At 41.3% G+C, this 26,836-nt stretch overlaps 1 protein-coding gene across 1 annotated transcript in view; it reads right to left on the minus strand.

Moving 5' to 3' along the window:
• Nucleotides 1–26,536, minus strand: part of ZC3H14 (zinc finger CCCH-type containing 14) — a 1,193,127-nt gene extending 1,166,591 nt beyond the window's left edge. The window contains exon 1 of the mRNA XM_044073898.1: nucleotides 26,378–26,536. Coding sequence (XP_043929833.1) covers nucleotides 26,378–26,413 — 36 coding nt within the window. The 5' untranslated portion in view covers nucleotides 26,414–26,536. The remainder of the gene's footprint in view (nucleotides 1–26,377) is intronic.
• Nucleotides 26,537–26,836: the final 300 nt, after the last annotated feature.

The following is a 26,836-nucleotide window of genomic DNA, read 5'->3' on the forward strand; positions in this document are numbered from 1 at the left end:
CGCCTCTTGCGTTGTGGATTTTTTTGAGACAGTTACTCAGGCTATAGATAAGGGAAAGGAGGTACACATGGCTTACCTTGACCTTGCTAAAGCATTTGACACCATTCCCCATTCAGGTATTATTGATAAGCTCACTAGCCTGAGCATAAACCCTTACATCACAAGATGGATCGCAAACTGGCTCTCAGACAGATCCCATAAAGTAAGAGTAGCGGGATCTATGTCCGAATCCAGACCATTACAGAGTGGTGTGCCTCAGGGCTCTGTCCTGGGGCCCCTCCTGTTTGGCATATACTTCTCAGAAGTACAGGCAAGCACGGAAGGGCTGTGGCTGACTAAGTTTGCGGACTGCAAACTGGGTGCTATAATAGAGTCTCCGGCCGACATGGAGATCCTCCAGAAGGACCTAAATGAGACTGATGCATGGTGTCAAAGCCATGGTCTCAAGCTAAATGCAAAAAAATGCGTAGTAATCCCCTTTGGAAAAAAAAGAATACCCACAAACTACAACATAGGTGGTAATCCCCTGAAATCTGAAGAAGAAATAAGGGATCTAGGGATGCAAGTAGATTGGCAACATGGTTATCAAAGGAAAGCTGACTAAGTGGTTAGAAAATCCTTCTATGTGACCCATCTGACTGCAAAAGTGTTCGCATCAAGATCTAAGGATGTAATGGTGCCCCTCTACTCTTCCCTCATCAGACCCACTATTGAGTACAATGCACCAATTGGAATGTACCTGGCTAGACATCTCCAGCAGCTGGACAGACCACAGAGGTACCTAACCAAGAGGATTACTGGCCTCAAACAGTTGCCCTATGCAGCACGATTGAAAAAGCTAAGACTGTTCTCTGTTGCATACCACTTTCTCAGAGGCAATCTCCATCTAACGTACAGAGCCATGTCCAACCCAGATTTGTTGAACATGCTCCATCTTAGCAAAACCAAATCTACTCGAGCTACACGCTCTAGGGATATAAACCTCAACACAACAATGAATAGAACATGCTGGAGGGATAGATTCTCTTCACAGAGACTTCCGTTACTATGGAACAGGGTCCCAATCCACATAAGACAGAGCCCCTCACTATCACTCTTCAAGAGGAACCTTGATGAGTGGATGGGTAACAGAAAGTTCACACCGGGGATCACACCAACAGCACTACTAGATAGGGACCAAGGGTACTAGCTGCTAGTACAAGGGTCTAGGGAACTACTAAAGGGGCGGTGAATACCGCACAACGTGGCTGGGCTAATATATGCCTTCGGGCAGATAGCCCAGTACCAACCTATGAACCTATATCCGCAGTAGCTGCTGGTTCAAAAGGAGGCAGGGTGAGTTTTTCCAGCACAAAATTGAGGTCCCATGCAGGTGTTGGTGCTCTTCTGGGAGTCCTTAAATTTTTGGCCCCTCTAAGATACTGTTTAAGCAGTGGATGAGAAAAGAGGGGAGGCTCTGTGTTGTAATAAGCCGAGATGGCAGAGGCATGGATTTTTATTGAAGAAAAAGATAGGCCCTTGTCAAGCATCTCGGTGAAATATTGTAAAATCTGAGGAATATTGGGCTTTGCTGTGTCTATTCCTTGTGCCTGGTTCCAAGCATAGAATCTCTTCCATTTATCAGCATAAGATTTTCTAGTATTAGGCCTTCTGGCTTCCAAAATGACATCTATCACAGATTTACTGAGAGGTGTTGTTTGAATAATTATTTGATTAGCCATGCTGCAAGATTCAGAGTTTGGAGCCGAGTGTGCGGAATTTGATAGTTCTGCTGAGACAGTAGATGAGGTATTTGAGGCAAGTACCATGGAGGAAGGTGTGACATATTCCTTAGAAGCGGGTACCAGTGCTGACTAGGCCAGTCTGAAGCAATTAGGATCATTTTTGGTTTTTCCTGTCTGACTTTTAGCAAGACCTTGGAGAGTAGAGGCAGAGGGGGAAAGGCATATACTGATAGGTTTTTCCAGCTTTTTTGTGATGCGTTCTTGTGCAGAATTTGTCAAACTGATAATTTTGGGGAGAGGCAAATAGATCTATGTTTGGGCTCCCCCATTTCTGTGTTAACATGCTGAAGATTTGTGGATCCAGTTTCCATTTGCGTGGGTCCATAAGATTTCTGCTTAGGTCGTCTGCCAGAGTATTTTGCTTTCCTGGCAGGAACTGAGCTTGAAGATGTATCTGGTAAGTCAAGGCTGTGTTCCACAAAGCCATGGCTAGTCTGCAAAGGGGGTAGGAATGTGTAGCCCCCTGCTTGTTTATGTACCACATAACTGTGGTGTTGTGCGTCTATCAGTAGTTGTCCTGGATGAAGTAAGTCCTTGAAGGCTGTCAGAGCATTCTGAACAGCTAGCATTTCTTTCTGGTTGATATGCAGATGCATTTGCTTTGGGCTCCATTTGCCCTGAATGCATCTCCCTGCCGGGGGGGGGGGGGGGGCAAGCATAGTCTGATGCGTCTGTAGTTAGGGTTTGGGTGGCAGGGGGTAGAGTGAATGACAGTCCCTTGTTTTGGTGACATGTCTCTGCCCACCAAAGAAACTCCTGTTGCAGGCAGGGAATGAGAGGAATCATTGTTTCCAGGCTGTGACAATGCTGACTCCATAAACTTTTTAGGTACCATTGAAGTTTCCTCATATGCAGTCTTGCATATGGAATTAGTAGAATGCAGGATGCCATGAACTCCAAAGCCTGCAGAATTTGTCTTGCAGATAACTGGGTTTTTGTTGCCATTTGTTTGAAGTATGTTGTCAGTTGCCTTTGTCTGGCATGAGGTAAGCCATCTGGGCAGTTGTATTCAAGCTTGCACCCAGGAATGTAATTATTTGAGAGGGTACCAGTTGTGATTTATTTTCGTTTATGGTGTACCCTAGGCATGCTAGAAGCCTTAGAGTGTCCTTGTCCTCTGCTTGAATGAGACAGTCGTCCACATAAGGATACATTTGAATGCTTCTTTGTCTGCAGAATGCAATTACTGGTGCCAGGCACTTTGTAAAGACCCTGGGTGCAGTAGATAAGCCAAAGGGCAGTGCAGAGAATTGGTAATGCAAAAAACCTGCTTTGAAGCGGAGGCATCTTCTGCATGATTCTCTTATTGGGATATGCAGGTATGCCTCTTACTAACCAAGCATTCTTGCCTAGCATAGGCAGTAGCTGTTGTAAAGTCAGCATTTTGAATTTTGGAAAGTCCAGGAATGTGTTCAGAATCGATAAGTCCAGTATTGGATGCCATGAATTGTCTTTTCTGGGTACCAGGAAAAGTCTTGAATAAAAACCTTGTCTTTTTTCCTTTTCTGGTACCAGTTGAATAGCCCCATATCCATGAGTGACATGACTTATTTCTGGGACTCTGCCCACTGGTTTTGTGGCAGATCTGGCCATCCATTTGGAATTGGCAAAATATGGAAATGAAATCTGTACCCCTGGGATACTATGTTTAATACTCACTTGTCCTGGGTAATTAACTGCCAATTTTGAGCATGAAGTGCTAGTTTTCCCCCCAAGGGGGCTGCCAAATGATATGTACTTGGTGATGGCAGAGGAAAGTCATTGAGACTGCTTACTGTAGGGTTGTGCTTTGTTTCCTCCAGATTTGGAGGTGGAGGCACCCCATTGCTTTGACCTGTAAGAAACCTGTGATTGGTATCGGGAGCCTTTTGAGCACCTGGATTTGCCCTGAGTGGCTCTGTTGGACACAGGAAAGGACCAATTTTTAGTAGGCCAGTACCTACTGAACCTGGGTAGCTGCACTTGCAAGAAATTTTTTTACAGTTTGCATAGATTTAGCTTTGTCTTCCATTTTTTTAAAACCTCTTCTGCCTTATTACCAAACAGAGTATCATGCTGCAAAGGGGCATCCAACAATTTAGCTTTAACACGATCAGGCAGATTTTGCCCCTTGAGCCAGTCATGCCTTCTAATCACATATATACAGTAATGGCGGCCCTACAAGAGGCCTCCAAGGAATCAAAATCACATTGCAAAGTATGCTTTCCAACTGGTTCTGCTGAAAGCAATAATTCCTGTAACTCTATTTTCCAAACAAACAATCAGATATCAACATCATTTTCTGTTTCAGTAAGCCCATAACATGCTGTTGATATTTAAGCATATGAAACTGGCAATTTAAAGCCCTGATTGCCAAGGTTGCAGACATATAAACCTTCTTACCCCATCTATCCAGCGCCCTGGAATCTCTATAGGAAGGGGTAGGGTTTTTGGCTGTAGAGGCCTTTACACCCTTGGGACCCTGAGAAATAGTCTCAGGATCTGCAGCAGGATTTTTGAAGAGAAATTTGTGGGAGTCAGGAACCCTGTAATATCTGTCTGGCTTACTAGGAGCTGGAGGCAGGTAATCAGAAGCCATGCTTGATTCCGAGAACACATCATCAACAATGTCTAATACAGGAGGTATTGTCAAAGGCCTATGCTGAGGAAGAAGGAAATCCCTAAGCCTTCAGAGAAGTCCTGACTCTCCCAGTGAAAATGTTCCCTTAAAAGTATGCAAAGTCTCTCCAAAAGAGTAATCCTCAGGAGGAGATGCAGATGGGATGGCAGAATCCTCATAGGGTGGAATGGAAAAATCCTGATCAGAAGAGGAATCAGAAGAAATGGAAACCTGATCTGAAGATTCATAATCAGTGCCTTGCCTAGGCCTCTTAGAAGGGGGGGGGGGGGGTTGGGAACCCCTGATCAAGGTAATTAAATCCTCAGCCATTTTGATCTTCTGTTTTTTTTTTGGCATAGTTGCCTGAGCACGTGGCTCATGCATCAGTTTTTTAGACATAGAAGTTGTTTTTGACCTTGTTTTTGTTGTTGGCGTCGGTTTAACATAAAAATGTTGAGGCCTGAAAACACCCTCAGAAGCGGCTCCGGACCCATCCATGGGAGAGACATCTGCGGGTTCAATACTCTGAGAATCTCGCGGCATACTGGACTCTGTATGGGTCTCAGTAGAGGCCTGCGACTCAAACGTAGCGGGTATCAGGGGCTGCGAAAGCACCTCACTGAGTACCGGCGGACCGGCGACTGGCTTAGGAGAAGTTTTGTCATCGGTTTTGGACCTTGACGGTCTGTCTCTGTCTTTTTCTTTGCGTTTTTTATGAACTCCGGTAGTTGGATTGCTAACCGACGACATTTCAGGATAATTAAATCTTGAACCAAAATATTTAGAAGCAAAAATATACCGACGCTTAATAGTGCGTTGGTTAAATCTAGCACAAAACCGACAGCAAGGCACGTTGTGATCAGGGCCTAGGCAAGGAATACAGTACAAATGAAAATCCTTGAGAGGTATTTGCTTCCCACAAGTAATGCAATTATTAACTGTTACTGACATCAGTAAGGAGCAAGAAAAATTTTCCCCAATGGGGTACTTAGCTTTAGTTTGAAGACTTCAGTTCAGAAACTTGAATACAAAAATTTCAGGAGTTGGCCGACCGGCACTTGCGAACTGCTTCTGCTACGGGCACCGCGCGGCAAGAAAGACTGAATAAAATGGTGTCAGCTGCATGTTTTATACCCCTGACGACCTGACGTCATGGAAGAGGAGACAGCAACTGACGCAGGACCCAGGACTTTGTTATTCAGGCTGACTGAGGGCAACCTGCCAGCAGATTACCCAAATGTAATGACTGCAACAATGAAAAACGAAGAACATCCTGGTTGACTTTTTCGAGGCAGTCACCAAGGCTGTGGATGAGGGTAAGGCAGTGCATACAGCCTACCTCAACCTGGCCAAGGCCTTTGATACCATTCCACACTCAGGTATCATTGATAAACTCACCAAACTACGCATCAATCCTTTCATCACTAGATGGGTTGCAAATTGGCTCACAGACAGGACCCACAGAGTGAAAGTTGCGGATTCCAAGTCAGACTGTCGACCAGTCACGAGTGGAGTCCCACAGGGCTCGGTCCTGGGCCCTCTCCTGTTTGGCAGGTACCTCTCAGAAGTCCAGGCCAACACAGACTGACTCTAGCTGACCAAGTTCGCTGATGACTGCAAGCTAGGAGTCATTATCAACTCCCCAACTGATGCAGACATCCTACAAAAGGGCCTCTCTGAGACCAGTGACTAGTGTCGGAACCATGGCCTGAAGCTTAATGCCAAAAATGCATTATCACCCCCTCTGGAAAAAAACTCAGTTCCCATGAATTACCACATTGATGGGAGCCCACTGAACACCAAAAGGGCCATAAGAGATCTGGGCACCCAGGTTGACAGCCACCTCACCTTCGGCCACCACACCGTCAATGTGGTCAGAAAGTCCATCTACGTGGCACATCTTATAACCAAAGGTTTCGCATCCAGGAAGAAAGAGCTCATCATCCCTCTCTACTCATCCCTCATTAGACCAATCATCTAATATAATGCCCCATTTGGCATGTACCTGACCAGCCACCTACAACAGCTGGAGAGGCCACAAAAGTACCTCACAAAAATGATCCTAGGCCTTAAACACATGTCCTACACAGACAGACTCTTCAGCTGTTCTCAGTCTCTTATCGTCTACTTAGAGGTGATCTCTGCTTGACTTACAAAGCCGTGTCTAACCCAGCACTACTTGAAATGCTACACCTAAAGAAATCCCAATCCCCCCCCCCCCACGCCATATGCTCCACAGAGCACAACCTCATTACAACAATTAACAGAACAAGCTGGAGGAACAGGTTCATCTCCCAAAGACTGCCCATACTCTGGAATAAGCTTCCCATTCATGTCAAGCAGAGCACCTCGCTGGCCCTCTTCAACAGAAATCGTGACGAGTGGATGGGTAAAAGAAAGTTCATCCCAGGGATCACTTTAGTTTCCCTACTAGCACTGTGAACTAACATCGGTCGGCATGGTACCTGGTCAATTTTTTTGGGCTAGGCCTGTAAAGGTTTCAGGGCCATTAGCCTAGTATATACCTATGAATACTAATTTCACAAACTTTAATCATATTTTGACTTAGGAATGGGGTGCAGTCCCATCATGGTATTAAAAAAACAAAAAACTTGGAAAGGTTAAAGTGACATTCCAAATATTATACACTTTATAAGGAATCTTATTCTGTACTAATTTGCTTTTACTTGAATATGTATATATAGAGAGAAATAGTTACAATTATAAACATACATTTGTATTTCTATATTGTAAATGTTTTTGAAAATCAAGACACAGTGCATTAAAATCACTGCTAGTCAGTGGATTTAAATACTGGCTTAGAAATCCACTGAGGTAGTTTGAAATAACACAGCTGTTAACTATCATATATTACTGCTTCAACTGTTTGTAATAAGAGCAGTTTCAAAACCACTTTAAAAGGCTTAAATCTGTCTCGGTTCTTGCTCAAAACCAGGATAAGCTACATTCCTAAATGTGAACAAGTACCTTGTCATTCCTTACACCTCCTTACTCCTCCTTTTTCACTTACTTCCTTACGGCTATCTAATTCTCTTGTCTGACTTTCTCTCTATATATACCATAAGCCTCTTTTTCTCCTCACTTCATATTGCATTTCCTGTTTATTTTACACTAACTTACCTTTAATTTCTCTACAAACAGTCTAAAATTTCTCTAAATATTAAATGGCTGTCATATACCTTGTGTTGATTCTTAACATAATATTTTTATGTTATGTCTAATTTGTTATACTTTAACCTGCAGATGTTTTTGTTTTATTTTTGAAGATTGTATAATTACTGTTCTTAAAATGTTTTGTAATAATTTGGAGTTCTTTTCCCCAAGCCTTTGCTGAAAATGGGCTTCTACCCAGTCGGTATTTCTCAGTAATCAAATGTCAATAAATAAATAAACACAATGTAGAATGCTTAATAATGTTTATCTTTTTTTTTTTTTTTAATTGTTGATTTTTGTCTTTATTAATGTGGGATTTGTTGCACTTGGAATTCATCTTTTCAATTTTGTCAAATTGTGTCAAGACTTCATGCATGCACATTTAATATGTTTTGCTATGGCCATTTTTGTGTGTGTGTGTGTGTGTGTGTGTGTGTGTGTGTGTGTGTGTGTGTGTGTGTGTGTGTGTGTGATGCTACAGTAATTGTGGTAATTCTGTTTTTACTGATTTGGAATACAGTTTGTTTTAAATTCACTGGTGGCGTGTAACACTGACTTTTTTTTTGTAAGTGGAATGCATGTTTATCTCAACATTGCTGCACCTTTTTTGAAGCACTACACTGTTGGTGTACTACTGGTTCGTGTGTAACCAGCGCAGAGTTTAAAAAAAAAAGAAGTTATGTACCTATCATAACGTTCCAGGTTTGTTGTCCTTCATCTCGCCTTCCTTCTTGCTGGTTGGGTTCGGAGCTGATTCACGGCTCCAACTCGGCCAATTTACTATAGCTCCAGAACTTATACTGGCTCGAGGCTAATCCCTATCCCAACATGCCTAGCGGTAGCTACCCAGATCTCGTTTGTGATAGCCCACACTAGACAATCATAGCAAATGCAAATTTTACTAAGCTCTTACACATTCGAGGTTAGGAAGGAAAGGGGAAAAAAAAAACCAAAACATGGTTAACTAACCTTGTATGTCAACAGGAAACTCGTCCAGTGCAAACAATGAAAGGAATTCCTCTCGATCCTCCAGGAAGGGGGAAGGGAGGGAACGCAGGAAGGAAAGCGAGATGAAGGACAACAAACATGGAACATTATGGTAGGTACATAACTTCTTTATGTTATGTTGTCCCATCTCGCTTTTGTTCTTGCTGGTTGGGACTGCGTCCCCAGCACCTGGTTCTTGGGTGGCTCATTGGAACAAACTCTTCAGGACCATGGAACCAAAGGATGCCCTGTTCCGGGAGACCACATCCACTTTGTAATGAGTGATAAAGGTATGAGGATTTGCCCATGTTGCTGCACAGATTGAATCTAATGGCAATTTGGCTTGGAAGGCAACAGAGGTGGCCAAGGCCCTAGTTGAGTGTCTTCTGGTCCTCCCTGGAAGCTTCTTTTTATGCAAATCATAAGAATAACTGATTGTGTCCAACAGCCACTTTGATAAGGTCATTTTTGAAACTGGAGAACCTTGTTTATTGTCAGCATAGGATACAAACAATTGATCTGATTTTCTAAGGTATTTGGTCTTGTGTAAATAAATATGTAATTGTCTACGGCTATCCAATTGGTGGAGTCCTTGTTGCCATAATTGGGGAAGATTACAGGAAGCTCAATGGACCGATTTAAATTATACTCTGAACATACCTTTGGCAAGAAGGAAGGATTGGTTCTGAGAGATAGACTATCTTTGTGAAAGATGAGATACGGCGGGCAAATAGATAAAACGTGCAATTCAGAAACCCATCTAGCTGAGGTGATGCCAACCAAGAAAAGGGTTTTCCAAGACAGAAATTTCAGGGGGAAAGATGCTGCTGGTTCAAAGGGTGGAAGAACCAGAGAGGCTAAAACAAAGTTTAGGTCCGGGGGAGGGGGGTCTCTTACCGGGGGCCATAAAAGAGTTGTACCTCATAAGAATGCTCTGCACAACTTATGGGACATGATATTAGAGCCCAACTCTCCTACATGAAAATTGGAGATGGCAGCCAGATGGACCATAATAGTAGCTGCAGCTCCCCCTCATTCTAAAGTTTCGGCCAGGAAATCAAGAATCTTGTGAACAGGAGCAGTGAAGGGATCAATGTCATTATTCTTCACCCAATAAGAGAACCTCTTCCATTTGCTAGTGCAAATCTTCCTGGTAGTGGGCTTGTGAGAGGACATTAGGATGTGTTGTACTGCCGGGAAAATGTTGGGGAGCCTGGCTAAGACTGAAAGTGGAGAAACCAAGCAGTCAGTTTGGGGGGAGGAATGGAGCCGCCCGACTGATGCATCAGGAGGTCTGGAACTGGGTCCAGTATCCAAGGCTCCACTTGAAGATGATGGTGGAGAAACAGAAACCATATCTGACGAGGCCAGTAAGGAGCAATGAGGATGAGTTTGCACCCCAGTGACTTTGCTTTCTGAAGTACCTTTGGGATTAGAGGAAATGGTGGAAAGGCATAGAGCAGTCTCGGAGGCCAGTCGTGAACAAGTGCATCCCTGGGTGACTGCCCCGGTGGGGGGACTAAGGTGAAGTAGCGGCTGCATTTGTTGTTGAGAGGAGTGGAGAAAGATAGCAGCATGGCTAGCCTCATTTGTAAAAAATCAAGTCCACAACTTCTTGCTTCAGGGACCACTCGTGAGACATGAGGATAGCCCTGCTCAGCCTGTCCACTATCACATTGGATTTCCTGGGAATGTGCGTCGCAATCAGAAAACGTTTGGAAGACATCGCCCATTGCCATACTCGAACGGCCTCCCGACACAAGGGGTAAGATCTGGTCCCGCCCTGCTTGTTGATGTACCATACCACTGACATATTATCTGTCTGAATTGCAATGGTCCAGGTAGGTAGAGAGTCTTGAAGTGCTTGTAACACCAGAAGCACCACTCTCATCTCTAGCTGATGTGCAAATAGTACTTGTGGGGTTGCCACATCCCTTGGACAGTCTGCTCAAGATAATAATGCCCCCCCACCCTATCTGGGAGGCATCTGTGGTCACTGTGGCTACTGGATGGTGGTCTAGAAAGGGTCTGCCCAGAGTCAACTGGGGGGAGACAAGCCACCATACTAAGTCCTTTTTGCAAGATTCCATGATCAAGATCATGTGTGACATTGGTAAATCCTGGAAAGACCAATGACCAAAAGAAGCCAATTCAGAATCCTCATGTGGAAGTGAGCCATGGGAACTAGAGTAATTGCTGCAGCCATTAAGCCCAAGACCTGCAATACTTCTCTTGCCTGAACTCTTGTCTTTTTTATGAGAAACGAAACTTGCTGACGAATGGTTGACACACTGTCTTAAGGCAGCTTTGCTATCATGTGTCTTGTATCCAAGTCTGCCTCTATGAAGGTAATAGACTGACAAGGCAACAAGGCAGACTTTTTGTAGTTTATGGTGATGCCTAGCTGGGAACAAGTTTGAATTATGTAGTCCCGTGCTTTGATTAGTTGATGCTCGGTGGTGGCAGTGAGGAGCCAGTCGTCTAGATATGGAAACATCTGGAATCCTAGATGCCTCAGGTGAACCGTGACCACTGCCATACACTTGGTGAACACCCTGGGGGCTGTACCTGGTGAACACCCTAGGGGCTGTGGTCACACCACCTGGTGAACACCCTGGGGGCTTTGGTGACACCACCTGGTGAACACCCTGGGGGCTGTGGTGAGACCAAAGGGCACAGCTCTGAACTGATAATGACTGGCTCCCAGCCAGAAGCATAGGAATCTCCTGGATCGTCTGTCCATTTTTATGTTGTAGTACTCATCCTGGAGATCGATGGAGCACATCCAATTGTCCTGACCCTAAAAGGGAAAAATGGACTGCAGTGTTACCATCCAGAACTTCGTCTTTTGTACCTATTTGTTTAGCTTGCTGAGATCCAAAATGGGTCTCCAGTCCCCGGTCTTTTTTGGAACTAAAGAGAACCTTGAGTAGTTCCGGATTCAATTTGGTCTGCGGGGACTTCTTGGATGGCTTTTTCTAGTACTCTCTGAACTTCTAGGATTGCTTGATCCCAAAGACTGGGTGGAACATCTGGGATAGAATGTTTTTCTCTTGGGGGGGGTAACTGGGAAAAGGGAATTTTGTAACCCCTGGATATTACTGACAGCACCCATGCATCTTTCCAGATAGAATGCCCCAGACGGCCTCCAGAGGCGGACAGTCAGGCCTCCCTTCTGGAGTGCTGGAAGGGCCTAGCAGAGAACGTACCTCTGTCACCCTGCTGTTGTGAAACCCCTCTGCCGCGAGGTCGGCATCTTCCATTGTTGTTTCCCCCCTCTGCCCCTGGGGGAAAAATCCCCACGTGTGTCAGGCGATGCTCCCTGGGATTTTCAAAACCACATCTTTCCAATCTTCTGACCTTTAGGATAGGGTCTAGATGGAATGGAAAAATGGACTCCCACAGCAGAGAGGTTCTTGCCATCCTGTTCACACCTGGTGAGAATATCTTTTACCTGAGGCCCAAACAAGGATGAGCCATCAAAGGGGGTATTGGTAAGGGAAGACTTGAAAGGTTCCGCAAACTAACAAAGGCGCATCCAGGTGCATCTCCGCAAAGCAACTCCGGTACCTGCTGTCCTACTCGCTCCATCTGCCACATAAGAAATGTGCCTCATGGAGGAGTTAACCACTGAAGTCAAGGTCGCAAGCTGGGAGGCCCAGATGTTCGCAACTCCCCCAGCTGTAGGATCCTACAGTGCATCTTCTAACTCCTTTAGGACATCCGTCTGAAGTCATATGAAGTGTGATATGTAAGTCGGTGACCTGTGAGTAAAGGTCGCTGAAGAGAACATATGCTTCCCATACGTGTCCATCATACGTGACTCCTTGTTCAGCGGATGGACAGATAAAGAAGTTTCCGCAAGTTCCTTCTTAGTGGCTCATGCCACCACCATAGCATCAACAGGAACCCCTTTGGAAAGTAAAGATTTGTCCTTGGGTGCAGTTATAAATTTATCTGGTCTCCATGGAACTGGTTCCATGTTCTCTGGAGTGCTCCCTGCCTTCCGACTCACTACAGACAAAAGTGGGTCAAAAGGTGGAGACACCCAAGAGGTGGAGGGTCGGGAACCAAATGTGTCCAGGTAGACAGACTAGTCCTCAGAGAAGGGGCAAGGGACTTCCAGCCACCCCTCAGACTAAGGATTTCCAAGATGTCCAAAAAAGAGACATCTTCAGAGGGGGACCGTGGGGACTCTTCTGATTCATCCAAGTCTGTGCCTGAAGTGATGGACTCAGGGGAGTCCAGATGCTTCCTCTTATATTTTTTTCTTCCAAGAGACTTCCTCTGAATGTTTGGGGGAGGTTTCGGAAGAAGTGGGGTCGCCCAATGGGGCATCCTGGAGCATAGGTTCCCTATGCTTGGAGGAAGGAGGAGGGTCAAAGGCAGGCACAGATGGAGCCAACGGAGCAGAGGGTGGAGTGGTCTCAGGAGATAGCATGGTCCTCATCACCTCGAAGGCACCACAGTCCCAAGTCAAAGGAGCTTCCGGCTACGAAGAGCCCGGAGATCTCCTGTGAACCGAGAGCGATAGCTCCGAGGCGGATGTGGGAGCCGAGCTCATCTACGCCGAAGCTCCGAGAGGAAGAGCAGGGTCGGACAAGGGTCTGATGCCACTTCCCCCCTCGGAGCCGATGAGAGAGCTTTGGCACCCAGATCCCTCGATGGACAGACATCGAGGAGATCAGAGCGGGGATTGGAACCGATAAAGGAGAAGTAACTGGAGCCGACGGTTCCACCACCACAACCTCCATGCACTCCGGCTCCGAGCTCAAGAGAGAGTCGGAGGAGTAACCAATGGAGAAGCTGGATGGGCAGAAGGAGCCAATTCCTTATGGGCTGGGCTCGATAGCAATTTGGCAAGTGCCTGTGACTTGAGGAGCCTATTGATCACTCTCTCCACATCATGATCCAAAAGCCTGGAGGACCGAGAGGAGTGAGAAGAGGATCCATGACTGCCCGCCCCAGATTGCAGCAGAGGAGACTGTGTTTCGTTATATTTGGTCCAAGCCGTACTTTCATTGGGAATACTTTTGGATTTTTTTGGATCATTTGTGCTTATTGTTTTAATTTTCAATGTCACGCAATGGGAGCTCCGAACGGAGCTCTGGCTCAGATGCTTTATCGTTTTTGGAGATGGTGTCGAAGCGTGATAAAAAATACACTGAATTTGATCCTTGGAACTTGGGGGGAAATTCGGATGCTGATGGCCGGTTTGCTTTGTTAAATAAGCTAATGGCCAAAGAAATCGCACTTTATTTTGACACTAGACTGTTGGAGAAGTATTTAAGTCTCAACATCACCCCCAGAGGACTACGGGTTGATAAATTGCCTGCTGCCCCTTTTTCGGACGATGAGTCCAATTTGATGGAAGAATGGAAGCAAACTTCTTTGCAGTGTACTTTGGGTTGGCTCCGTACACTGGTAAAGCGTAACAAAAGATCTCATGATAAGCTCAAACAAGAGATCTCAGTGTTGCAGGATGAGCTTCTAGCTGAAGTCAATTACAGAGCCCAAATGGTTGATATTAGTGAGAAGATAAGTAAATTGGAGGCTGATATTGTATCTAAAAAACGTGGAAAACTGGTTCGGGACTTAAAAGACTATGATACGGGTATCATTTTTAGTTGGCAGCGTGAGCCTGTGCGTAATCCATCCAGGGGGAGGAGCAGGACATACAGTTTCAAACGAAGAGACTTTTCAGCTTCTTCTTTTTCCTCTACGGAGCATAATTCAGCTTCCAAAAATGTCTCATTTGCAAGAGCTGTTGTATCAAACCGAGCTTCTAATAGGGATGTTTCTGAAGCTCCGAATGAGGCTTCAAATTCTACTGTTGCTGACAATGTGAACTTTCAAAATGATAGTCGCAACAAGGGAAGAAATGGGAGAAATGGCCGTAAGGGGCGAATCCGCTATAAGTGAAGGTCTGATTACTAAAGTTTCATGCAGAACTCCTCATAATGTTTTTTCATTAAAATGTGTTAATCTATCTGATCTATGTATGGATAATGATATGTTTAATGTCTTGAGTAAAGGGAGCAAATTTGTTCCTACGTTTTTTCCGACTTTTGCTGATATTTATCTGGAAGTTTTTTCCGACTTTTGCTGATATTTATCTGGAAGTTACGGCATTTATTCGTAAGCTTTTGTTAAGAGTATATTTCAAGAAATTTGTCAGTGTGACTATGAATAAGCATTTGAATGAAGTTCACGATGATTTTTTTGAAGAAACCGAGTTTGATGAGAGTTTAATGAATTTATCCATATATAATTATGAATGTAATGACTGTGATTTTCTCTTTGATGAAAATAATGACTGTTCTGTTTATTCCGATTCTGATACTGTTTCTGATGTGAATTATTTGACTGGTATGGTAAGTTGAAGATGCCAAAATTTAAAAATGTTAAAAGCAACTTCACACCAGTCATTTCGGTTCCTGCCATTACAATCTTTCAGAAGGTGCTTCTTAAAGAAAACAGAGGCATCATTTAGGGAATTTTGTAAGGAAAAAAAACACTTTAATTTGAATAGAAGGGAATGGCAAGCCTTGAAAAATCTTAAAGGCTTAAAAGATCAGTACATTTTCAAGTGTGCTGATAAGGGAGGTAATTGGGTTATTTTGAATAGACCCAACTATTGTAGGATGGTTTATAGACTACTTTCTAATGGTGAAGACTATCATAAGCTTGATTGTGACCCTCTCAAAGTTTATAATGAAGAATTGTTATCCTTATTGGAAAGGGGAGAACGACTTGGATTTTTTTCACAAAGTGATGTTAAAAAGATGTATGTTAAAGACCCCACTACGCCAATATTATATGCCTTACCCAAAGTCCACAAAGATTTGGTTGAGCCACCTGGGAGGCCGATAGTTTCAGGGATAGGCTCCTTTGTGGAGAATGTTAATATTTTTTTGATTCTCAGTTAAAAATTCATTTAAATAAGGTTAGTGCTCACATTAGTAATACCCAAGAATTGATTGATGTCATCTCTAAGGTTAGTTGGAATTATGAGTATTACTGGGTGACCATCGACGTTAAATCTCTTTATACGAATATTGACAAGAGGTGGGGACTTGAGGCTATTTACAACATGTTAGGTGAAGGTCCTAGGACTAACTTTTTGATCACATTATTGGAATTTTGTTTGACCCATAACTACTTCATGTTCGATAATGAATATTTTTTACAAATTAAGGGAACAGCAATGGGAGCCGCTTATGCTCCTACTTATGCTGTCTTATACATGGATTTTTTTGAAGAGACTTCTATATCCCACTGATTTTTTCAAGCATAAGGTAGTTTTATATAAGCATTTCATTGATGATTTAATTCTTATTTGTAAGGGGGACATGTCTGAATTTTGTGATTTTTTTGAACTTCTGAACAACAATGAGCATAATCTTTCATTTTCTTTTGGAATGAATAGAAATGAAATAAACTATTTGGATTTAACTTTATTCAACAGAAAGAATGTTGTTGAGTTCAGACCTTTCAGAAAGAGCACTTCTGTTAACATGTTTTTGCATGCTACCAGCATGCATCCCCCTCATTTGTTGAAAGCTCTACCTTTTGGGGAATTCAAAAGAATATATTCACATACTAGTTTGGAATGTGAGTTGGGAGTTAAATGAGGTTTATTTGAGGCTTATTGAAAGAGGGTATGATAAAAAGCAGTTGCTAGATGGTATGGACAAAGTGATGAATAAGAAGAAGGTCAGACACGACATTAGGTTTAAATCGGATGTTGTCGACCCTTTAAAGAAGGAAAGAGATGTGGAGGATATATTTTTTGTGACGAAGTACACTACTTTTTCTGAAAGATTTGTCTCTTTAATTAAGAGGTTTTGGTACTTGGTCAGTGAGGATGAAGGTATAGGTGAATTTTTTCCATACCATATCACATTTTCCTTTAAAAAAAGAAAAAATTTAAAGGAAATATTAAATAATAATTGTTGTTACAATAAAGTTTCCCATGCCACTAGTGTAGGAACCTTTAGATGTGGTTCTTGTAGTCTTTGTGATAGAGTTATTAACATCCATTCTATCAATAATATTAACCATGCCCCTAGGCATCACTTCAATTGTAAATCTATTGGGGTTGTGTATGCATTAACTTGTAATGGCGTTTGGTATATTGGACAAACAAAGAGAATGGTCAGAGTTAGAATTTTGGAACACTTGAGGGACATTCGAAATTTAAACTTACTTAGTCCAGTAGCTAAACATTTTTTTGAATTTCATGAAGGGAAAACTGACAGTTTAAAATATGGGATTCTGGGGAAGCCTTTCACTAATAGTGGTGATAATGTTTCTGAGAAGCTATTGGAGCTGGAAACTAGGATGATCCTGAAATTCAACACTTTAAAACCTTTTGGTTTAAATTTAGAATTGGGCATCTGAAGCAGTTTATTTTATTATTTTTTGTTAATAATTTTTGAAAACAAGTCATGAATTTTGTATTTACATTGCACATAAATTTATGAAGTATTTATTATAGTGAATGTTATAAAATATGTATTTATTTATGAAATTTATTATAATTTATAAGATCACTTTAAAAAAGTATTCATGTTTCTCCTACTGTGATATTTATTAGTTAATTGAATAATTGATTCTTTGGAGATTTATTATAAAAGCTGCTACTATGCAGCAATTAATTGTGATCCTTGAATGCGAACTGCCGAGGTACCAGATCATTTCACATTAAAGGAGAAGAAAAGTACTGGCTGTTTGGTGTGTTGCTGCGAGACTGTGGAGCAGACTGCACCAGCTCCAAAGAAGGAGACCTGGTTCTTTTGTGGGCCCGGACTGGCTCCGAAGATACTGATGGAGCCGCCGGAGACCTAGCTTTGTCGGAGTCAACACTGGGAACCGAAAGAGCCGAGGGTTTGACAGTGGATTTAGATTGTTCCGTGCTTGGAACCGATGAGGATGACTTAGGGGATTTTTCAGACAATTTAGCTGGCTGAGGATCCTGAGACGAAGGCTCTTGAGGGTTCTTCAGAAGGCCACACAAAATTAGCTTGCTCTTTCTCTCCTGCAGAACTCTGGAATTGAAAGCATGACAGACAGAGCATGAGTCCTGCAGGTGAACAGCCCCTAAACAGTATGCCCATCTGTAAGGGACATTTTTTGGTAACATGAGTCGCATTTCTTGAAGCCAGAGGGTTTAGAGTCTTTGGACATTTGGATAACTAGACAAACACAGCAGCGAAAAAACAAGGCTTTAACAGCTAGCAACACACAACTAACACTACCAGCAAGGCTGTAACGGCTAGCAACAAACAACAAAGGATACTTTTTTTTTTATATAGAAAGGAAAAGAGAAGAAGAAGAAAAGGGGAGAGCCTCCAAGTAAAACGGCGACTCCTCCAATAGGGGAGCCTCTAACTTAAACAGCTACTCCGAAAAATTGGAAGAAGAAGAAGAAATAGAATAATCCTCAAATTTAAATGGGCTCAAAGGGAAAAGCAAGGCCTGAGGAAAAAAATGAGAGCCAAGAACACCCAACAACAAGTAGAAGAAAGTCGCTAGACTAAACGGGAATAAGTATACACACTAACAAGGTAATTAAACAGTAAATCCCTGGAAAAGATGACAAAATATATGAAAAAAACTCTAAATACTGAGCCAGTAGTCGCAATCTTGATGCTGCAAGTGGCAAACGAGATCTGGACAGCTACCACTAGGCATATTGGGATAGGGGTTAGCCTCAAGCCAGTTTAAGCTCTCGAGCTATGGTAAATCGGCCAAGTCGGAGCCGACGATCGGCTCCAAACCCAACCAACAAGAACAAAGGTGAGATGGGACAGCAAAACATCAAAGACTAAACTGAATAAAATGAAGTTTTGTCCAAAAATGAAAAAGTCCATTATAACAGACATCAACAGAAATCTAACAAGAGAGAGCACACACAAGACAGCAAAATTACAGCCGTGTGTGGTACCCACCATAACAACCCATGTTTGAATCATAGGGTCATTGCTGCAGGAGATTTGTAACATGAGTGAGATTTAACCAAAGGTAAATATTAGTCCCCTGTTCTGATTTTTTTTTTAACCACATATACATCTCTGAGGACATGTGTCTGCAATATCACTCACAGCTATTACAAAAGACTCTCAATAAATTGACAGCAAACGTACATCCTATTTTGTTCTTTTTTGTACTTAAGTGCAGGAATAATAACAAATGATTTTTAGAAAGGTAAAAGAAAGCATGAAGGCCTAAACCACACTATCAAAAAACTATCTCGGGCAAAAGTATTGGTACAAGTATTTACAAAACACCTACAATGTACCTCCATTATTAACTAATCAGAATACACCACTCCAGATTTGCATTACGTAATAAAGCACACAGATAATCTCAATAACGGCTTTAACTGGTATAGAACTAGGTACATACTAAGCACACACCATGTGCAGGACCAGAGATAGGGATACACAGAGCCAATGCTGCAATAATGACCCGAGTCTAACACCTACTGTCATTGTGACATCCTACAGCTGTACTATGTATATGTAGCATGCATAAGGACTACTACTGCATTAAATTAATCAAGTGAAGACAAGTGTTACCCAGCAACTCTCAGTTACCAACCTCTAAAAGTCAAAGATTTACTGTCTTTGTCACAACAGAATGTAATGCAACTAGCCAACAAAACCATTTGGAAAGGGTCAGTTTTGTGTTTGTGATGGAAACTCCTCCCGCTTTTGACAACACTAACTGCTGATAAGACAATCATAGTTTTGTTCTCTATATACACTCACTGCATGCAAAATTCTCTCTCCTTTGGTGTTATGTTCAGGAAAGAAGATGTAACCCATTTGTATTTCCTTCATGGCTAAATAAGTGGCCTGTTCCACTGCCTTCATTTTAGCCACAACCCAAGTAAAAAAAAAAAAATAAAAAATAAAAAAAGAACTACAACCCCAGTGGGAGATGGTAATGGAACTATGTCTGAAAAACCTGTTACACGAGATTAAAATGATCCCATACAAACATTTTAGAATACAACATGAAAATCTCAACTAATATCCAAGATATCAGCATTCAATCCACAAGACTTCCATGGCTTAAGTGCCCAGGAATCGGGCTTCCTGACACAAATGGGCAGAGTAAGAGTGAGGGTCTACCCTAACTGCATCAAGCCTGTAGACTGTCTGTATGAAGACAGTAGTAAAAAACAGTTGACAAGGAAGCAGCAGGGAGCAGGGTCTTGTTGAGTTTCTGGAGTTTGAATAAGCAGCAAAGTTAATTCCTGTTTCACACACAACACCAGAAAGTATAAAAAAATTCACCCCTAAAGTATGATTTTCATCATCAAAGTGCTCAATAAAGTAGCACTCCTTAAAGATACTCGTTCCCATGGAATATCCCTGCCAGATTCTGCAAATAGCCACTTCTTACATTCAACGGATGAACTAATCTTTTAACTTTTAACAGCTTTACTGAATTTCACTAAGGCATAGACAAACAAACTTTTATAAAAGAAAACAAACCATATTAACATACCCTAGTTGCAAAGCTTATACATGGCATGTATGCTTTCGTATACTTATCATCAATTCAACATTACATAAATTGATCAAACCTGGTCTTCCCTTAAAACCACACCCTTCTCCTCTAAAACATTATTCTGCATTTATTGTTCCCACAATTTCCATTTTTTCTATGTAGATTGTTTGTGTCCTTTTCTAAATACCCCACTACCAGTTCTTTTATCTCTGTTACAATATTCAATCCTTCAAATACAGCTGCTTTAGACTTAGATTTCCATTTTCTAGTAATTTTTTTTTTTTGGCAGCCAAAAGAATTAAACTTAACAAGGCCTTACTATGTCTAGACAATTCAAACCCTGTGCCCCATCTCAAATAAAAACTTATTCTTAGTTACACCCATACCTCTCAAACTGGAAACATCAAAAATCTGGACAAGGCCCATGAAAAATAGGTACAAATATGTACGTGGATTAACGTAAAATTTACATACATAATTAGTAACCCCACCCACTCCAATGGGATTGTGGGATACCAACTTTCAAATGCAAACTGAAGAACAGACAACCAAAATATGACACCAGACAATGCTACCTTATTGTTTTAACAGAACCTGGGGGTGAGGGACCCACTGTAGTCTCCTCTTAAAAAAGACAAACTGACTCCCTGTGAAATTTCAAGCAACCTTTTTGCTCTGCACCTTTTTGTTCTGCACCTTTATACACAAATTAGTCATTCAATGTAAGAACCCACTACTTTACTCTAAGTTACCAGGTAAGAACCCTCCACCTGCGATCTCTGAGCAAACAAACTGCTGAAAGCTTCACAGACCTCCCTATGAATCTGCCATAAGCCAGAAAGCATTTAGCTGCACAGGCCAAACACTACAGTGCTGTGAAAGTAAACTCAAGGAATATTCCCTGTCTGAAATAAAATGCAGCTGTTACAGAGATTAAGTCAGTAAGTTAGCTGTAGCATTAGTCCCATCACTTAACTTCTCTGTGACATGCAGTTAAGTAAAATATGAATATTTACTCAAAACAAAACATCTCTTTACATGAAGAAGAAAGCTTTTATGCAGTGATAATTATGTAAACATTAGTAACAGCATGGATAAAAACTCCAACAGTCTGTCTAATGATTGTAAACTAGGAAAAAGCCTTAGCTGTTAAATACCTTTGTGAATAAACACTGGGCAAAAGTTCCCAGTTTGGTTTCATTCAAGAAAGAAAGAGCAGGGCCAAACTCAGAAAAAAGGTAAGCTGCATTGTTGACATGAGTGACAGAGAGGTGCTGTTTTACAAACCAAATAAAAAATAAAAACAATGTGCAAAGCACATGCATGCAGCATTGCTGAAACATAAAAAGCTCATTTCCTCTCAGCTTTCTTCACATCACTGACCTTCAGTAAAAGGAAGCAGCATCATACACTAACTGGATTCCAGACATTGAGCCCTTCAGCCTCCATTTGTCATCTGCGTGAGTTTAAGCAAGGCATTTAAATCAGACAGTGTTCTCAAATCATCTCTGAAAAGATGATCCAGTACACTTGTTCATAGCTAAAAAACTGAAAAGCTTACATCTAGCAGTTTTACCAAGTTGGCAGAGGGATTAAAAACGTCCAGTGAATGAGTATGGTGTATTTTCTTATGTTCTTCAGGTTTATAAATGTGCATCATTTGTATTCATTCGCATACATTTTTTTTGTATTGCTGACCAAGTTTTTCCAGCTAGGAAGTACCCATCTACAATAGAGACCCAGGGAGAAAAATAAAGCCCCATTGTACATATATGACAAAAATATTGTACAAACCTACAAATACAGTTGAGCTACAATATATATGCTTTGGGCTGCAACTGCTTACAGTTATCAGTTAGGTGTACTTCGTAGCACAAAGAAGTTAGGGTCCACTACTTTAAACATGAAAGCAACATGGCTAAATGATGTAATAGCAATATTTCACAGTATTTTAAATTGCTTTCTCATTGTTAGCAATATTCATACTAAGCAGCTCTACATTTGTTCAAGAGTAGATTTGAGGTACTCAAGTCACCCAAACAATGTTGTCTTGGAGCTCAGAGAACATAACTCGCATTCCAGCTCATGGATACCTCACCTGCTTACTCTGACTTACACACACACACACAAACACGCCTCGCAGAACTCACTTACTCTGACTTACATACACACATTTACTTGCCTTGCAGAACTCATTTGCTCTGACTTTGTCTTGCTTGTCGCTCATGAATAAATATTCCTTTCCCCTCGCAGAACTTACTTACTCTGACTTGTCTTGCTTGTCGCTCATGAATAAATATTCCTTTCCCCTCGCAGAACTTACTTACTCTGACTTGCCTTGCAGCACTGAGTCCCCTGGGTTTGGCTTGTCGCTCATGAATAAATATTCCCTTAAATGCATATTTCAGTTTGCAAATAACAGTTGGTATGAGTAATGAGTTACCTTCCTCCATAATTCCCTGGGTTCGGCTCATCGTTCCTGAATTAATAACAGTTTTTTATGTAAGTTAGCTCGCAAATACATATTCCCTGGTGGCTAGTTGTTCGCTCGCAATGCACAGCTTGTAATTACTGCCCGAAGCCGGAAATGCTTTGAGCTTTCAATTCCGACAGGCTGACAGACTATGCATGGGATGATGTCATCGCACAAGTGATGATGTCAGCTCAAGGCCGAAAATTTAAAAAACAGAGCCTGGGAAAATCGGAAATTAAAGGGTGCCACCCGGGAATCATGGCACCCCATTATTTGGACCTCAAAACCGGTAAAAAACGAGAAACTCAGTATGGTTGAGAGGTATGGTCCTGAAGCAAACATCCTTAAGATGACTATGTAAAAAAATTAGATTAAAAGAAAAGAAAAAGCTAAGAATGTAATGAATCCTTAAGAATATGTCAATCAGATCTGTATACACTAATAAAACAAAACAAAGAAGGTAATGCACATGTGCCAAATGTAAGTCAACTTCGTAGCACCTACATGCACAGAAGGCTGAGATACAGGCATAATTTATTTTTCATTGATCATGTGTTGACCAAGTTAGCCTCACTAGGTCAGTGACATCTTTTCAGGGGAGACCCTAGATGCTATTTATACTACTACATGCATTTGCCACAGAAAAAAAAAACAGGCCATACAGAGGCTCAGGATCAGTCAATATAAAGAAATACCAAAAAAGACACACCTAATGCATAGACTATTGTAAAGGAACAATACACAGCACATTGCTATTACATCTTTACATCATAGTGACACCACCGGGCATTTCTATAGTTACTGAGGTATCTAAGCTGTTTATACAGCGCTACAAAAATTAATGTTTATTGTGGCTTAGACAATCCAGCAAAAGACCTAGAATCAAATGAATGCAACCACTGTAAAGATTTATTTGCGCTGAATAGTTTGTCATTTACAGTCTGGTAATAACACTTGTGGTTCTAGAGATATGAACATTTGTTTGAATTGTAAAACAATAATTTAAAATTTTAAAAGGTTCAGGCCACACCTATTGGAAGCTAGATTACAAAATCAAAAGAGCTCTGTTGGAAGGAATAAGATAAGGATGAAAGGCAAGAGGTTAGACACAGCATGGGAGCTCCCTGCAGCAGCTCTACAGCCATAGATGCTGGCTGTGTTCCTCGGCTGCTGTGCTGTCAAGGCACCTTTTCTGTGCTGTTCCCACTTCCAGAAAGCATGTTAGGGTCCACTGCAAAAATCTTAAACTGTATGCAACTTTACATAACTTACATGAAAACAATATGTAATAAGAAAATGATTCAGAGAGAACTGATGTCTACACAAAGGCTATATTTACATACATCTGTGAAACTCACATCATGGCCCTTTGGCAGTATTTGTGTAGTTAGGTTTATTAAACAAGTGTGTGGAAGAAATACAGAGTTTTAGCAGAGTAAAGGAAAAAGTCCCACATCTGCAAATAGTGGTGTATCAGAAGCCAAAATGACAAGCCCTGTTTTCACCACTTTATTTCTGATTTGTTTCTTATCTATGTGTGTTTAAACTTAGTGCACTGTGAACCTTCCAGTTGCTCTACACAGTGGCCATCTTGCTACACGTTCTTATATCATGGTCTGCCACATCTGACTGCAAATATGTCATCACAGCAGCTTGACCTGTGGCATAATGTGTCACTTGCTTCACTCTGCACATCATTCTTTGTGAGTTGTGAATGATTACAAAAGCACTCTGCATCAAAATCATTGTCTTTTAGTATTCAGTATGTGCCAGAGTTTATGACTCACCCTTATTATTATTATGTGAAGGCCTTTCAATAACAATATATCTGAATGGGAGAAAAACATGCAACTAAAATGGGGATGTAAAGTGATGAAAAAGGAAGAGAAGAAAGGAAAAAAGGGGAGCGTGAGGGAAAACAAAGAAAATGGATGGCGGTGGGCAAAATCAGGAAACTGCTGGCAACATATAAATATATACAAAGCTAAGACTCAAAAGATAAAGTTTAAAATTTAGCATTAACAATAAAATAGTATTAAGAGAACTTGAGAGCACTAATTAAGCACAGACAGGAAAACCTGGATATATATCGATGTAGACAGAAAGTAAAACTGACAAGCCAAGATTCTAGTCACAATGTCTCAAGACAAGTTAAATGTATGGCTACTGAAGCCAGGACACATTTAGGCCTATAAAGCAACTGTTGCTCACTAAAGTATGATGTGAGAAAATAAGATAGTTATGTAGATATGAAGGCTTTCACAAAATATAAAATGAATGACGGCTATGTAAAAAAAAGTGTAAAGTGATTTAGCAAAGCTCACGAAGCAATGATGTATGAACTAAGTACATGTGAAGTAACCATTCCACTACACATAACATATCATTCTGAAAAGATTAAACCTACATGCTCCAAGATGCGCAACACATCAGTTCAGAGAAGGTAAGCATCATATAAGCAATAGAGCTAATCTATCTTTGACGGAACAGCAACAAAGGATTCTATAAACAGCATGTCTGCCACCTACAGGTCTAAAAATGGATAAGATGCTAAGCTCAGAAATTTTGAAGAAAACAACCCTTGAAAAACATACCCCTCAAAATCCATAATTCTGTGTCAAAATGTAATTTTGTTGCTCATAAAATGTGCAATTTTTTAACAAAGCTGCAACAACTAATTGTTAAATAATGTCAAACATTACTTCTACATTTAACTTCCAGAAAACGTACATTCATGGAAATTATTTTAATTCACCAATCAAGTGACTAATACCAGTATTATGCTTATTTCTATTCCTAATCTTGACTAAGAAGCTGAAGCTATGAAGACAAAAAAAATTATGAAAAAAAATCATTAAATGGCAGCTGTCCCAATAAACCACATTCGATACAGGTTCCTAATGAACATAACTCTCAATGTCTTAGTGCAGAAAATCTGTACAAAGCCAAAAAATAACGGGACAAAGGTGCAAAAATAGGGACAGATTTTAAATGCTGCTCTTATAAACTTAGAAAGTTGCTAGAACAGGTTTTGTGTTAATGGGCATTTTCTGACAGATATGAAGCATACCTCTCAACCTTTAGTGCAAGAAATCTACACAAAGCCTAAAATAATGGGGGGGGGGGGGGGTTGCCCTTATAAATTTGCTAGAATAACAAGATTTCTGCCAGCGTGCATTTTCTGAAGGATTTTAAAGTCTGAATTGCAAATGTATGTCATGATTTGGAAACTTCAATTCTCAAGTGAATTGCCAGAAAAACCACAAATTTTATGAGGAACAGATCAAAAATATGAGGCAAAAAACTGGACAGTTGAGAGCTATGCTAACGAGGGATTTGAGGGGCTCAAGAGACCTGAGCCTTATAAATATCTTCCTGGAAATGAAACACTAGCCAATAGTTCCCTTCTCACTCTCAAACGTAAAATGTAAATAACTCATCCACTACGGTCCTACAACATAATCAGCATAACCAAGACCTCAATCAGTGTAGCAGTTGCATCCAAACACATAAGTGATCGACATAACATGGGGGGGTGGCTCAGCACACGTCTATATTTGCCCATGAGCCAACATCCCCTTATGCAGTACTCATCAGCATCCACCAGTAAGTCCTCTAAACATAATAATCATCAAAATAACTTTTCAGATGTCCAAAAAGATATTCGAAGACCATAAAATTCCTCTCAGCAAGTTACATGGCTATGCATTAAATAAACAAAACTGCTTCTAACACAGAGCATAACCACTGTGCAAGGCAACATAAATGACTATTCCAAGAGCTTTTCCATTCTAACATTTGCCAGGTCTGCTAGCCAGCCTAAAAAACAGGACTCACCCGGATCTTGCGACTAATCTCCGCGCCGATCTCCATAATCAGAGGTCACTTTTTTTGAAATGCCTCAACCACACAGAATGTTTACACTTGACTCTTCAGAACCAGAACAAAAACAAAACCAGCTGTTGCTTAGACAAGATGCTCAGTACTACCGGAAGTCCCGCCTCAAAAAAGATGAAAAGTTGAACTTTAGGAATCCAAACTCACAGCTGAATACTACAGTGTGTTTGCTGCCGCGCCCCCTGTTGGTGCTTGCAGATTAATTTCTACTGTAATTTTCACGTACTCTTTATTGCTTTGTATTTGAAATTCTGACAAATATTACACACGCTAAAATATTAGTTGAGATACTTTTGTTAACTGATACTTTATTTATTTATTTTACATTTGTTGACCGGGATAGTCCAACTGGATGCATGTCCATTTTCAGCGGAGGTCCAGGGAGAAAATATTATTGTT

This window comes from Protopterus annectens, chromosome 6.part0, assembly GCF_019279795.1.
Source record: "Protopterus annectens isolate FY-2018-M chromosome 6.part0, PAN1.0, whole genome shotgun sequence".
Lineage (NCBI taxonomy): Eukaryota > Metazoa > Chordata > Ceratodontiformes > Protopteridae > Protopterus > Protopterus annectens.